The 15,191-nt window shown below is 31.8% G+C and overlaps 4 protein-coding genes and 1 long non-coding RNA gene across 6 annotated transcripts in view; 1 reads left to right on the top strand and 4 right to left on the bottom strand.

The window, feature by feature from the left end:
- LOC106793443 (RNA binding protein fox-1 homolog 2-like) overlaps window positions 1-2,653 on the bottom strand; it is an 80,780-nt gene extending 78,127 nt beyond the window's left edge. The window contains exon 1 of the mRNA XM_014760359.1: window positions 2,188-2,653. The gene's annotated coding sequence lies outside the window, so the exon portion shown is untranslated. The remainder of the gene's footprint in view (window positions 1-2,187) is intronic.
- A 1,900-nt stretch (window positions 2,654-4,553) lies between these two features.
- Window positions 4,554-7,954, top strand: LOC106793467. The gene is made up of 3 exons (XR_001382426.1): window positions 4,554-4,721; window positions 5,106-5,255; window positions 5,383-7,954. It is a non-coding gene; the product is annotated as an uncharacterized LOC106793467 (long non-coding RNA).
- Window positions 5,703-6,565, bottom strand: LOC106793466. The gene is made up of 3 exons (XM_014760434.1): window positions 6,339-6,565; window positions 5,915-6,256; window positions 5,703-5,823 (listed from the first exon to the last, which is right to left on the bottom strand). Exons 1-3 carry the CDS (start codon window positions 6,543-6,545, stop codon window positions 5,728-5,730), a joined length of 645 nt encoding a protein of 214 aa, XP_014615920.1. The 5' UTR covers window positions 6,546-6,565; the 3' UTR covers window positions 5,703-5,727.
- Window positions 7,601-9,715, bottom strand: LOC106793464. Its single transcript, XM_014760431.1, has 4 exons — window positions 9,440-9,715; window positions 9,164-9,340; window positions 8,770-9,084; window positions 7,601-8,714 (listed from the first exon to the last, which is right to left on the bottom strand). Exons 1-4 carry the CDS (start codon window positions 9,694-9,696, stop codon window positions 8,570-8,572), a joined length of 894 nt encoding a protein of 297 aa, XP_014615917.1. The 5' UTR covers window positions 9,697-9,715; the 3' UTR covers window positions 7,601-8,569.
- Window positions 9,716-12,687: 2,972 nt separating this feature from the next.
- LOC106793465 (palmitoyltransferase ZDHHC3) lies at window positions 12,688-14,426 on the bottom strand. Of its 2 annotated transcripts, none has more exons than XM_014760433.1 (7): window positions 14,282-14,426; window positions 13,890-14,058; window positions 13,621-13,806; window positions 13,429-13,565; window positions 13,263-13,347; window positions 12,968-13,180; window positions 12,688-12,905 (listed from the first exon to the last, which is right to left on the bottom strand). In XM_014760433.1, the coding sequence occupies exons 2-7, from the start codon at window positions 13,968-13,970 to the stop codon at window positions 12,744-12,746; spliced, it is 864 nt and encodes a 287-aa protein (XP_014615919.1). In that variant the 5' UTR covers window positions 13,971-14,058; window positions 14,282-14,426; the 3' UTR covers window positions 12,688-12,743. The 2 variants fall into 2 exon arrangements, with proteins under 2 accessions (XP_014615919.1, XP_014615918.1); XM_014760432.1 differs by having other exon boundaries at window positions 14,183-14,426.
- Window positions 14,427-15,191: the final 765 nt, after the last annotated feature.

Genomic DNA, 15,191 nt, shown 5'->3' on the forward strand with positions numbered 1-15,191 from the left:
CGAATAATATTATATTTGTATGTGAGTCATATTAAAAAATAGCCGCATTTTCTTCAAGGTAAATTACTATTTTCTATAAGGTTCATAAAAAAAAATGACATTCTCACAAAAGAATAACTTCGGAGAATATCGTTTGTAAAGAAAGATCGTAGCGCGCTTGATCGAATATATGCGAGTATGGCAAAAGATCGGAACTGGTTTTTAATACCCTCGACTATATCTCCTGGAGCAATGGTCCGATATTGCATCGAGCAAACATCCACAAGCCTCGATCGTTCTCCCCATTGGTCTCTTTCCTTCGATCCTTTCTTTTACTCTCTCACAATTCTAGTGTTTACACGCAAAAAAAAAAGAAAGAAAGAAAGAAAAGGTAAAAGGAAGATGTCGAATGTACTACGACATTACGCATATTTTTTTTCAAAGCCTTGGCACGATCGTTGTTGACGGGTCTCGGTCGATGTTTAATCGAGCAACTAAATGAGATCTAATAAATCGTCAATTATATACGCTTACTTCTGTTTTCGCGTCTACATATTATATTCGTTCGGTCACTCGTACGATAGTATAGATTAAGTGCACGTAAAATCGAAAATAAAAAGCTTGCAGCAGCTATATGGTAGGAAAACACACGCGAAATAAATTTGAATGCAGATAGAGAGATAGAGAGAGAGAGAGAGAGAGAGAGAGAGAGAAAGGAAAATGGATTCTTTTTTGCCTACAAAAGCGACTATGCTAACCCAAAAGGCTTAATACTCGGACAAAGTTGATCGTCGTTAAGTATCGTTTCGATTACCGATCACCTGAGACTGGCACTTCCGAACGTAGACGAGTTCAAAGCAGTTTTGAAACTTTGTACCATACACCAATACCGCATTGCCATATTCGCCCTTTCAACGGACTTACTCCTTTATTCCTAGACGTAATATTAACTCAACGAGAGTACAACCATCACTTTCTTTACTCTTTTCTTTCTATCCGCAAAACTTAAGAAGAAAATAAAAAAAAAAAAGCACGAAAGAGCGTTGCATTAGAGACACGTTTCTCCGGAAAAGCTAGTCTTTAAAAGTCTTCTACTTTTTTTTCTTCCCATTTGGAAAAAAATATGTGTGCTTCATTTTTGAAATATGTAAAAGGAAAAATGTTAATAGAAAAAAACCGATCAATTGATTTGTCGGAAGGGGTCAGTAACCCTCAACCTTAACAATTAAACCGAGTCTTACAAAATTAAGGGATGAACATTTGCAAAAGTAAAATATGCATGTGTAACTACGTGTATATGCATTCATTCATTCATTCGGGAATCACGCCGATCGATCGATGTCCATCGAGTTGATTCGCTTCAATGCCCATGAGCAAAAAAAAAAACAAAAAAATGGGAAAAAAGTGATACGTCTAATTTATTAATTTTTCCCTCGATACAATCAAAAAATTAGTCACGGTCGTATTCCCATTTTTAAATAAATACAAAACGAGCACGATTTACTTAAACATTTTAATTAACTATCAAACTTCTTCTTCTTCTTCTTCTTCTTGCAAATAATTTGAATTATACTGTCAGCTTTCGTGGCAATGTAATAATAAACAAAAGCAGATACATTAAATTGTTAATGATATTTTTTCTTTTTCTTTTTCTCTATGTATCTTAAATAAATATTTGAGGTAATAGCAAAAGATGTATATTTATTGCAGAAAATGCATTAATGACAATATCTTGATCAATATCTCAGTCATATTTGTAGATCCGGTTGAACGTGAATCTGGAAATGGATGAAGGAAAGAACCGTCGCGCGAGTTTCTTCGGTTATCGTTCATGCGACGATCGAAAATATTCCGGTGTTACTAAAAATAACAATTCGTCCTTCGGTCGTAGGATTTGTTTATCAACAAATTTATATCGCATAAACGTCTAAGTTGTTTTTCAACAGGCAGAGTGAAAATAAAAATTGCGCGTACAAAAAATATTCTATTATACTTTATTATATAATACTCTTCTACCATATATATATATTACGAGAACTGAGAATTGGAAAAATTCGCAATATTTTCAAGAACGGAAAAGAAAGCTCGTTTATTAATCAATAAACTCGTTGTTATCTGTTAAAATAAATAACACAAAAGTGTAACTTGTTTATAAGAAAAAGAATACGTTTGTAAAGTTAAAAGCATAATAATAAGAAATAAACTTACGATTCGTAAGTAATAGATCTAATTGAAGAGGTACTCCTTCTTCCCTCCTCGTCTGTTATTTCCAAGCTCCAGGATTCGCAGAGTTTCGCGCTCGTCGAAGATCGCAGGGCGATCTTTGACGAGTTACGATTCTGCTTCCTCTTCTTTCTTTCTTTTATCTGTTTCCTTTAGAAACAATGACACTTCTCTTTCTCTTAAGAAGTGATTTCACGTACGTTTCTCGTAAACGTCAAGACACAAAGATATCAATTTGTATAGTAAACAACGGGTAAAAAAAAGGTATGCCCAGGTATACACAAAATAAATGAACTTCTCGTTTCTTGTATAACACTTTTTATTGGATAGACGAAAGATCACGTTCGTGATAAATAACCGACGCGACGTTTATATATTTACGAATATGTTTTAATATATATATATACATATATAAATGTATAGAAGACGTAAGAAAGAAGAAATGTGTTGATACGTCCGATCGGTTCTAAGTCTCGCACGATTCTGAGAACGCGCGTTCCTTCGTTTTCTAGCGTGTTAGCGCGCGGAGTTTGCGCGCGCACCTAAACCCACGATGTCCCCTCGACCAATCATCAAGTCCATCCAGTACAGGACCGATTTCTTCAATTCCGATCCAAGAGTAATACAATAGTTAAGATACTCTTGCCACAAGTGTCTTTCTTTTTCGTTACGACACAAACAATACCTACCTATGGACATAAAAAAAAAAACGAACGAAAAACAAATGACTAAAACTCAATTGTACAAAAAAATATAGGTTTGTAATTTGAAAAAGCTGTTCATTGAAGCATTAAAATTCCATCCACGTAACTTCTGTTCAACAAACATTTTCGTTTACGTCGGTTCCCTTTATTCCGTTGCCGTCTCTCTTAACGTTGCAATGCTGCACGCGCTAGGGTAGCAACGTGTCCGAACCTATCCATAATTCACACCGCGAACGTCGACGAATGATAAAGTGACATTGTGTAATAAATTTATCTAAAGTTTCAACGAAAGGGATTACGCGTAACAAGATTCTCTAATCGAGTTAATTTGTAATTAACGAACGACTTGAGATTTGATTGGTTCTCTATAGAAAAAAAAAAAAAAGAATTATTATAAAAAAAATGAAAAATGTATATATGCGCACCTATCCAAAATCTTCGAACGCACGCGATTTTTTGTCAACGAAAAATAAATTTCTCTCTTTGCGACAAATTTACAATGAAAGTACGTGAAACGAATATGTGAAATTCGGTTTTTATTTCTGTGTTTTTTTTTTTTTTATTAAGTATTCATAGAAGGTATCAAGGAATAAACTCGAGCTCGTGCACGGACCTTCGTAATGGAATAAAATTCTATCTAATCGACCGTAAAATTTCTTTTCGGGCCGTTACGCGTTCCTGAACAAATTTCGGAAAAGAGATTAAACATTAAATATACAACATACACACAGATGTTCGATCTAAGAATATGTTTCTGCTACAGGATATTGCGTTTAGTCTAGTCTCGAACAATTGGCCGATACATTTAAAAAATATTATTGTCAACATGTGTGAGACCCCTACGTGAATCAATTTACGTTAGGACAGCTAAACCTTAATTGTACTTGTTGCTTTCGGGGTCAGGTTCGTACTGGCTCTGAATTTGGATTCTTGCCAAGGCATTGACAAACATTCACGTTCGTCGTTTCTACTTCTAAAAAAACTTTTTCTCTCTCATCCGTTTACTACTATTTTATTCTTTTAATGTAAAACAGTATCCAAAAAAATATTAAGAAGTATGTTATAGGTTTAGCAATAAGATATATCAAAACAATAATGATTACCTGTTTCATCTAACGAATATTAGCTAAAATGACTCGTACTTTCTCACATTACTCGTGAAGAACTTGTCCTATAGAAAATAAGTGAACTGCCGAATAGAAACAAATTGAATGCAATCAATGCCATAACTTCGAATTAATGATACGAATTGTGTATACAGAATTCCGATATTGAGTAGAGTGCACTACGCTTAAACTAACAAAAACAACATGACATCGTGTCTCTTTCGAGCGAACGAGCCAAAAACAATAAATTCTATCATAGCTGCGATATTATACGCAAAGGTATCGATAATTTCGCGTTCCACCTAGTAATCCCCGTCTTTCTCAACGTCTTATGAATGATTCTTTATAAATGATCTTGATCGTAGATCAAATGAATCAATCACTTTTTCTATTCGTTTTCGTTCGTTCGTTCGTTCGTAATCTTACTTTTTGCTTTTAATTACATCTCGACCAGTTCAACGTTTTTCTTGAAATTTAAGGAAAGCGCGGGCGTGCGCCAGCAAAAGAGAAAATGAATAGAAAGAAAAAGAAAGAGAGAAAGGAAGCGCCATCCTCCTCTATTGATCGTCGGTGGCCATCCAAGATGGCGCCGAAAGTGGCGTTCGCGCTCAGTCTGATCTTCGTCATCGGACACTTTAAGGAAGGGCAGACATCCCTAACCAAGACTTTCACGTTTCCAGAGTACCCCTACAAAGAGACTACCAAGAACGTAAGTCCCTCTTATCGTACGTCTATTTCCGCCTCTTAGATATCCTGCAGAACGCTGATACAGGTTATAGCAGTGGCAACTATCACTTAAAAGGTGACGCTTTTACGATGCTGCATGGCCGGTAAAGATACATATATATGTATATATATATATATAGGGAGAAAGAGAAAGAGGGAGGGTAAAAACTTTACGCTAATCCGCAGCTTGCAGCTCCCTCCTATTAGATATGTCGAATCTTTCTATCTTAACGCGTGTAATCCTTAAATAAATATAATCCTTCGGCTAAATGTAACGTTTGTCTGATATTTCCGCGTACTTAGTACAATAGATTATCTTTAACGTTAAAAATAAATATGATAGAATGAATGACGCTTTCTTTCGTAGGAATTCCTCTTCCGACAATTCGAGCAAGCTTGCGAAGAGAGCGGCGCTTGTAAAATGTTATCGCAACAGGCGAGCAGTGTCGCCAAAACACGATGCATCCGGGAGTGCGTTTCTCCTTCTTGCTATAAAGAAATTTATTTGTTCGATCAGGTATATTCATCATTAAATTCAATTACATTATTATTAATATGATATAATATTATAGACGTAAAGAAAAAAAACAAGTCACATATCTGTAAACACAAAATATTTCTTCAAAGTATACCACTCGTTTTAGCTGGAGGAGGGAGAAATCGACGTCAGGTTAAATTCATTTAAGGGCTGTTTTATGCAACGTAACGGACGTCCGCGCAAATAAATAAGCCATACCTTTCGACCAATTGAAACGTCGATGTATTTATTGCTAACTACTATCTTGGGAAAGTCAACCTTCGTTCTGCTTACGTTGACGACGAACAAGTGGAGATTGGAGAAGAAGATCCAGCTAAAGAATACAAAAAAAAAAAAACCGTCTTACACACATCTTTGACGACGACATTTAGAGATTCGACAATTAGATAATCTTTTTCTACTTTTTGTATGCACAAATAACTTTAATACCAATAGAATATTGCACAGCATATTAAAAGAAAACAAAAAAAAAATATTGAAAATCCTCACCTTCCTCGCATCCAATGATACGAGTTGACGAAATCTTGTAATTTTTGAAGAAGGATAACTAAACAAACATAATGAAATAAATATTGTAACGATTTAGTAATAATATGTGAATGTTATATTAAAAATATATACAAGCGATACGATCTCACCGCATGATACAATTTCGAGGACGCTTCGTCTTCGTCTTTCGATTGAAGAAAATTCACATATTCTGATAATTGTTCCATAGTTTCATCAAATGGTGATTTAAACAAGGATCTTGAGTTAGCCGGTACTTCGTCGTCGCCATATATCTTTCGAAATCGAAGCCAAGTGGTGACGAATTGAAGAAAATGTGAAGATAAAGATCGAGATTTTGCTATTCCAATGACGAGGTCGTAATTACTAATTGCTGTACATAGATAATACATCAGGGTCTCTATTTTGACGTGGCAAAATTGGAGAACGTCAACTAGACATTGATAAACAATCTCTCTTTCCGCTGTAGTACTCTACCATGAAAATGATCAAAGGGTTAAATTGACTGATTTATCCTTTATGATTTTCGTTTACAATACCTTTACGCTAACTCACCTTTGAATGAATAACATGAAGCATCTCATAAATATCTAGGATCGTTACCATTTCATTTCTACCTGCTGCGTTAAAGGAAACATCTTTCAATGTTACAACCATTCCTGAATTGTTTTGGTTCAATAACTCGTGTAAAAATTCAAGAGCATTCGGACAAACGAGTTGAGACTTTTGACAGATCCATAAAAGAACACGTAGATGATTCATTTCGATCGTTATAGGTTTATCACACTGTAAACAAAAAATCCCTTACGTTACTTTTCTTAATCCCAAAATATTCTTTTTTCTTTTGCAGTAGTCGATTATTATTTATCATTGTTTTTTCTTACCTCGATCGAAGATAGCGATTGAAAGTGGATAATAAAAGTGAGGAATTTGAAGGAAATTGCAGATAACGTTAACTCGTTTTCAGAAAACGCATAATCATGTAATTTCTCTAATAATCTTGTCTCATTTACGTATTTTGAAAGAACTGTCAAACGTAAATGTTTTCTTTTAATTAAAGTCTTTATTTAAGTATTATATATTTCTATATCATATATTCTGTTTTACAATTAGCTAAATTCTTTCGGTGCAACTCACTTTTGAAGTAATTGTGTTCCATACAAGCAACAAGTATGGCATACGTCTGCTTTAAAAGTAACTTCTGGAAACATGCATCTACATCTTCAGTTAATATCATTTTGATGAGAGCATCCGCGCATACTTTTATCGTATTTTTTGGTAAATTACGGGGTTCCGACATATTTGATAATTCGAGCACTGCTTTAATATGCTCAACTATAAATAATATTGTAATATGTTAATATGGATGTTACGACAATAGTTTTTACAGAAAGTATAAACTGAACGTTTTGAAATTGAATACTTCGATTTGGACCATCGGATAATAAGACATTTGGTAACATGTTCCAAACTATATCAGCGATCTCGTCGCAATTGCTAGTCTGCATCGATTGATGTATTCCTTTAACAGCTAAGCTAACTACCTCACCGAGGCCATTTTGTACTGTAATCTATGTTTAAAAGGTTATTTATATAGTGAGCGAGATATGAAATGTATAGATTTAAAGAGATGCAACTGTTCAAAATTCATTAAATAATATAATGAAAGGAGACGTTGCATGTACCAATAAACAATGTTTAACGACGCTGTGACAATCGAGCTTCAAAAGAGGTAGAACATCCCCATCGGATTCTATTAACCACATATTTATTACTCTGTATCGCAAATCGTTCGTTATCTCTGGACATTTTAAACAAAAATGTAGGAGCTCAATGTGATGGGTATAATATTGACTTAATTCCAAATATTGTAAAGCCATTGTTAATTTTTTCACTGCATTTTCGTATTCAAAATTTTCTCCCGGTGATGGGTGAGACAAAAATGAAACCTAAAGAATAAATCTTTTAATAATAAAACAAGACCAAACCTAGCGCTTCGAATAAAGTTTTTAATCTTCCTAGTAGAAAGAAATAAACTCACAGCAAATAAAAACCATAATGGCTTTAGAGTTGGTACAGTTATCGATCCAAGATCTTCTAGATCTAACAATCTTTTTATCAGAGATTCGAACGTAATCATATCAAGTCTGAAATAAACAAACGATAACCGATCTTCAAAAATGGTTTTTTTACACGAAAGAAAATAACAAGAAAAATAACTCACTCCCTGGTGGCATGATAATGATAATAAAAGGAAATCATTAAAGCTGTGTTACGATCATCGGAAATTGCAACTATATCGGTCCACTGCTCAACATCGTTAGGTAGAGAAACAAGTCCATCGAATATCTTACTTGAAAATACATTGACACCTTCGGGTAATTTGTCGATCGATAAAGAATTTTCTGCTAAAGTGATTAATGTCCGCGTCAATAAGATGCATATATTTCGTCGTTGATGTAATCTAAAGAATTTTATTATCGAAATAAAAAAGAAAAAAAGCATTAAATATTTACAAAAGCAAACACCTTTAATAATTAATTCTATTAGAGACTTACGGAAGTTGCGCGCTAAGACGTAAGAAATATTTAAGATAACCGTTTGCTACTAAATGATTAGCTATATCCTCTCGTTTGAAATCTCTTATATTATACATGTTACTCAAACATGAAACAAAACTAGCGTAACATTTAAGAGAATTCTCTTGATCAAAGGACACGTTCTATTCGTCAGTAAATACAAAATATACGTTTATTTAATACATAGCTTTTTAATTAAACTCATATTTAATGTATTTCCCTTACTTTAACATACGGCATAATGGTATAAATGACGATTGCATAAATAGACTTTGCGAGAGATACTTTGCCTTGCATTGGAGTCATATTACCACCCTCGTCAACATCCGTCAGATGATCTTTGTCGCAAAATCTACAAGATATAACATATTTATATTCCGTCCTAAGCAATTAAAGTTGAAATTTACCTAATGCTGGTAGCACAAAGACAGCATAAAGCGACAATAGCGTTCTTCTTCGAATAGCATTCATATTCTTGTTCGTAATCATGTTCTACAATATCTTTCATCGATTTTATCGACTCGATGCAAACATCGAGAATCAATCTCCCATTTTCGTTTTCATTCTCGTCCAACGTTACGGATTCGAGTGTGGTATTTAAAATGTCGATAATCATAAACTTTAATACACGGGATAAACATTTTTGGCTCAAGTTCTTAAGAAAAGAAAACATTTGATTGATAGAGCATACGCTATCGATTTCAATTCCTAACTTTCTCGCGCTGAAAATATAGAAAATAATTTCGAGTACTTTTCTAAAATAAAATGCGTTTCTAATAAGATACATAAATATTTACGTACTTGAATAATATATTACGAATAGCAGAAAGAAGCTTTTCCAAAGGACATATTTGTATATCGGTGGACATTTCGATGTAATGCGCAAGATGAAACAAAGAACTAACAGCTTCCACAGCGACTTGATTTTCATAAAACTTTTGATATTCGCTTACTAAAGCCAAGCATTCAAAAGCTGAACTATAAAATATCGACAAAAGTAATAATATATCGATCATTTAGTTAATTCTAAAATAAAAAAAAAAAAAAAAAAAAAAAACTAATTTGTAAGTATTTTACGTTAGAAGTGGTTCTCGAAAAGTCTTTAAAATATCGCACAGAGTCGAGATTATATCAAATTTAATAAGCTTCGTGAAAATATTGCTCCGAATGTCCGAGACTTGAGTTTTTAAAAGTTTCGCTAGTTGTTCAAGAGCAGACATTTGCGATTTCTCGTTCGGAAACGTTAAATTCCCTTTTATTTGTGGCAACAAATGATCCAGATTTTCAGGCTTCAATACAAATAATTCTTCCATTTTCAATTTTTGCGCTGTCATATTACGTATACATATTATTAATTATTCTCCATACATAATCACAATTGAAAGAATATTTTTTAAATATGTTACATACCTGTTTACATACCCGTGAACGAAATGCGAAAGTGTTATAATATTATTACGTACAGATAACGCTACTTAATTTGTACCGAACAAGCACCGATCTCTGCAAAGTTTCTCATATAGGGTGCCACGAAAAATATACTTACGAATCTTTCGAAGCAGATACAAACTCGATCCTATAATAATCACGAAAAATCCTAACACTATTACTATTGTTCTATTAAAAAATAACTTATTTAATCAATAATATTGTTAATAAAAGTATATTATAATTAAATGTGTTACGATAAATACATAATAGAGATGCATTTTACCTGTTACTTCATTTTGTTTCTCTAATAAAAAAAGATACTCGATCGGAATAGTATATTTATTTCCAAGTTTATAACTTTATATCATTATATGTTTATGACAATTTAATTGAAGATAATTTAACTTTTAATTAAGATGACATTAGAAAAACTGCTCTACTGGAAGTTCTCGATGATACTAATACATTACTCGTACAAGCAAAGAAGCTGATTGGTTCTCCGAAAGATTTCAAATCACAAATTTTCGCGCAAAATTTAAATATAGGTAAAGTTTTTCTACGAAAATTTCTCGAACTCGAGATAAATGTTTGAACTATTATTTAAAAACAAAGTAAAAATGATTCTTACCATTGTTTGGTTAGATATTTGCGCATTTATTACACGTTGAAATTATTCTAGAGCGTGACACAAACGCGTTTGAAATGAAAACTGTAGAATCGATAAAAGTACAAAAAATTTGATGGCATAAATATCGATTTAAAGAAAAAAAAAAAATGATTGAAGAATTTTTATTATCGTTCCATTTAATAATATCTGATTAGTATTAATAATATTAGCAGTAATATATTTTCTGCATACGTATAATATTGCATAAAATATCACATATTACATCCAAATATAAATAAGAGATATAGCGTATACAAAGTGCATCGACTTTTTATATTTTGTTCTCTTCTTGTTCTAAAAGGTGCAAAATATATTTGACGATATATAAAATAAATATATGAAAATATCTTTAATTTCTCTATCCTGATATTGTTACTAAATATTACTTGTCGTGTACACATTGGACATTATAATAATTACGACAATAATTTATGATTAAGAAACTGGATGCAAGAATGGTAATGCGAAATTTGTGTATTAAATTTTCATAAATACATTCTATATAACTAAAAAGGCAAATATTTAATAAGATTATAGAGATTCGTGTTTTATAAAGGTGATTCTAAAAAACAAATCGATATAAACTAACCTTTTGTAAAAAAAATATATTTGTAGTCTAAATGTCAGATATGCTCGAGCGACAATCAACACTGTGTTTCAGTCTTTCGTACGATTAGGAGATCATTTGTTCATCCTATTTATTTTAAATGATTGTAAACAATTCTAAATGAAATATAAATACAAAGTACATGTACCATTTTTGCAAGCAGTCTTTCGAATAATATTCGGAAATTAATACTATTTATATATAATTTCCATCTTTGTCATCCATAGCGTATGTAAATAAAAGAGATATATTCATTTCTTAAATCTGTAATACTTCATATTAAATATTATTGGAATATATTATTTTAAAGCAAATCATTTTGCCAAATAAATTTCCAATTCTTAGCTGTAATATAAATATATGTCAAGATAGGTCACTGCTTCTTCTATCCTAATAACTTTACTATTACCGTGCAGAAAATGATAGTATTGAGTGAAATATAACGAATTGGAAATATTCATATTTTTGGATCGTAAATAAAGAAATATAGCACATATATATAGCACTGACCTATCGAATATACGATAGAGAGAATTCCTCATATAAAAAAAAGAAATATTTATTTTAATTTCTATAAGTTATGATTTCTCTCATACTATAATTTATGTTTGTAGCGCGATATGATAAAGAATTATTAAATATATTTAAATATATATTATTCATTCGTAAAGAGAAAGAGATCGAACATTTTAATCGATATATAGTATACACAAGAATGTCTTGCATTGGATGGATAAAAGAAGAAGAAAAAGTTTCATTTTATTTTGTAGGTTTGGTAGTTTTTCTTTTCCATCTTCATAAAAAGTGTCCTCTTACTTTCATTAGAAAAAGTCTTATTAAACAAGGCATGTTAAATTATTATTTCAAATAATATAACAAATAATAATTAATTATTTATAAATATTTTGTTCTTCTCAAATAATTATCTACATAGTAGATCGTGTACTCAAACACGTGCAATTTCATATAATTTCCTTAAAATACTTTCATCTTAAATCAATCGTACTTAAATCAATAAGTACACGAAGATATGATGTGTATGTATATAAAACTCGAAGTCAAATGCGCAACAAATAAATGTCAATTTAAATTTTTTGTAAATATTTAAAAATTATGCTTCTCTTAAGTACTTCTACTATTATAGATATATATATAATACTACTATTATATATGTAATAGTTACTATACTTTTTATCTGAGTTAATCTTTGCATTGCTTTCCTTTAAATAATAAAAATATAACAAAAACTGCATAAAATTTGCAAAATTATAACATATTAACTAATCCACAGATCGCAGTTCAATTGTACTCCAACGAAATTGTTTCTGGAAAGGTTTTTCTAAAATATTTGTCGGATAATTAGTATTCTTCTGAAGGAATGTTATCGTTAATATGTATTTTCCATTGCCACTTGTATATATGATATTTTGGAAAACAGTATCATTACATTTTCTGCTTGTGCATACACAATACATATGCATTTACACGTTATATATCTATATATGCACACATTGAAGTTGTTTCAATATAAATATATATATTGAAAGAGAGAAACAGAGAAATGATGTATGCGCGGATACACAAGCATACATTCGATACAATCATATGTGTCATATTTACCTTATATGTATTTACATGTATTAGATATTTGTGTGTGTCACGGTCATATATCCCAATTACACGGTATATAAGTAGGCATCTAATTTCTTTTTTGTATTTGGAGGCGAAGTAAAAGGAGAAAACCAAGCAATAGAAAATCTGCCAAAAACGGCCTGGATGGATTTCCATCTGCTATTACGAACCCATCGTGCTTCCTCTTTTTTAAGTTGTTCTATACCCTAGAACAAATTGAACAAATTGCTAAATAGTAAAGCCGTTGACAATATGTGTACGTACTTACAGTTTCATCATTCCAAATAGCTTGTAGCTGCGATCCCAACATTACAGCTGTAAAAATGGCAAATAAAAGTGCTTCAAATGCTAGAAATAGTAAAAGAACGACAGTAGCGGGAGGACTAAATGTCGAGCATTCTCTCCATTCTTGTCTTACACACGTTGTAAATTGTTGTATACACAAAAGAAGAGACTGCAGTGATATACCTGCTATGTAAAACTGAAAATTCATCATATATTTCTCATTTTTTTTGACCTCGTCTTACAGCATACTTCATTTTTAAAGAAGAAAAATGACTTACGGTAAACAATACAAAATATTTTTGATTATTTTCACCGACACAGTTATTTACCCATGGACAATGATGATCCATTTTTCTAATACATCTAAAATTATATCCATTATTTCTATACATCTCTTAAAACCTAGCTAGTACTTGAGTAAAATTAGTATTTATATTAATTTACCTTTGACAAACTGAACAATGATGAGCTCTATCCGGCTTTATGGAACAACACTTTGGACATTTAAAGATAACCTGACCTTCTTGGAATCCCATTTGTTGTATCATCTTTTTCGTTGCATTACCCTTCGGTACGGCACCCTACAAAATACTTCATTATTATCAAATTACATCGTAAACAGATCTTCTTACTTACTGGATCTGTAAACATTGTCCTTAAATGAGAAGCAAATGCCAAAAATGCTAATGATTGAAACACTGCCATATTTAGGCCTGAATACAAAGTATTTATAGAAGGGATAAGAATAACAGCCATAACTACAAATTCCGCATAAATGATTAGCAACCATGTTAGAACCGCGCATATAATTCCGCAAATATCCTATGATAGAAGAATGTCAATAATATGATTAATTAATATTGTTAATAGAAATGTGTTGATATACTCTTCTCAAAAGATAATACCTTAATGCACCAAAACTTTCCACCGCAACACTTATTATGTATACCTTTCTCCCTATGGAAGGCTACGTAATCATAAACCATAATTGAAAAGTTCGTTAAAGCGGCAAACTTCGTTCCACTTGTAAGAAAGTACCGATATAATATTTGAATGTAGAAGAAAAAGCCATAACTGCGAAGAAAGTATAAACATTGGTATATCTTATGGCAGCACGCATATGCTTAATATCTCGTTAAAGTTATTTAAAAATGCATAACAATAAGAAGCAATTTAATGGCAATTATTGCAATCTAACCTAACAAATGAATGTCATCATTGCTTGAAAAATTCTCTAAAGATCCAAAAGGAAATGGATGATTTGATTTTATCCCTCATTCTTTTTCTACGCGTTTACCTTATGGTAGCAATAAATTAATGATAATGATCACTATCGTTTTTCTTTCACCGTTATAAACGCCATCAACCACTTATTAATAAAATGCATGTAACACAAGACGAAGGATCAAACATTTGATAATACTCCATTTTATTTCTAAATCAAGAGTCACCTAGCGCTTGAGAAAAGAAAACTAATACGTCGAACGATCGAAGCGCCACTTGATACGTATTCAAAAGCGCGCCACTTTCAAACCAGAAGAAATAAAGTGTTTTACAATAGCAACATTTTATAATACAATATAATTTGTATTTGAATTTTTTCTATTAGATAATTAGAAAGCACAAGCAAATTATATAATAGATGTAAAATGAAATTATGTAAATAAATAATAATAATAATAACGTCGTTTCTATATGACGAATATAAAAGGAGAACGACCTGCCGGTCGCGCAGTAGATATATTGATTTATTTGTAATGAAATTTCTTGACCAAAGGGCAATATCTTGTAATACCTCTTGCAATATCTTGACCAAAAGGCAGTTAAAGTTCTTGCCCTGAATCACGCATATTTCCGCAAATGAATGCTTTGAAAGGTAAGGATCAAGCAACGCTGGAATCGAGAGGATGCATGATGTAAGATGCACGCATTACCTTTCGAGCCAATATTCATATATGAAAGTGCACAACGCACGCAGCGAATTCAACTTTTTTATTCTAATTTTGAACATTCTATTAAAATTTAGGCAAGCTAAGAAAACGACATTATTATATCTCTTGTTTTTCTAATAATAAGAGAAAGTTTGAATTTATATATCTTTGTTTAAAAAAAAAAAAATCTAAGCGTTAACATTAACAATCCTTTTAAAAACAATTTCAAAAAATGAAAATATATGTTGCGAACGACCAACGTCTATCGATGGAACG

The sequence above is a fragment of the Polistes canadensis genome, unplaced genomic scaffold (genome assembly GCF_001313835.1).
Source record: "Polistes canadensis isolate GaletaPanama2010 unplaced genomic scaffold, ASM131383v1 scaffold_14, whole genome shotgun sequence".
Taxonomy (NCBI): domain Eukaryota; kingdom Metazoa; phylum Arthropoda; class Insecta; order Hymenoptera; family Vespidae; genus Polistes; species Polistes canadensis.

What these genes read in the sequence shown, in the direction of transcription:
- LOC106793466 (XM_014760434.1), bottom strand. Translation starts at nt 6,545, where the DNA reads ATGAATCATCTACGTGTTCTTTTATGGATCTGTCAAAAGTCTCAACTC. An exon ending in TTCATGTTATTCATTCAAAG is followed by an intron (nt 6,257 to 6,338) that starts GTGAGTTAGCGT and finishes TTTTCATGGTAG; the next exon opens with AGTACTACAGCGGAAAGAGA. An exon ending in CCTCGAAATTGTATCATGCG is followed by an intron (nt 5,824 to 5,914) that starts GTGAGATCGTAT and finishes ATGTTTGTTTAG; the next exon opens with TTATCCTTCTTCAAAAATTA.
- LOC106793464 (XM_014760431.1), bottom strand. Translation starts at nt 9,696, where the DNA reads ATGACAGCGCAAAAATTGAAAATGGAAGAATTATTTGTATTGAAGCCT. An exon ending in TTTCGAGAACCACTTCTAAC is followed by an intron (nt 9,341 to 9,439) that starts GTAAAATACTTA and finishes GATATTTTATAG; the next exon opens with TTCAGCTTTTGAATGCTTGG. An exon ending in ATTCGTAATATATTATTCAA is followed by an intron (nt 9,085 to 9,163) that starts GTACGTAAATAT and finishes CTATATTTTCAG; the next exon opens with CGCGAGAAAGTTAGGAATTG.
- LOC106793465 (XM_014760433.1), bottom strand. Translation starts at nt 13,970, where the DNA reads ATGGTTTATGATTACGTAGCCTTCCATAGGGAGAAAGGTATACATAAT. An exon ending in GGACAATGTTTACAGATCCA is followed by an intron (nt 13,566 to 13,620) that starts GTAAGTAAGAAG and finishes AGTATTTTGTAG; the next exon opens with GGTGCCGTACCGAAGGGTAA. An exon ending in AATATTTTGTATTGTTTACC is followed by an intron (nt 13,181 to 13,262) that starts GTAAGTCATTTT and finishes ATGAATTTTCAG; the next exon opens with TTTTACATAGCAGGTATATC.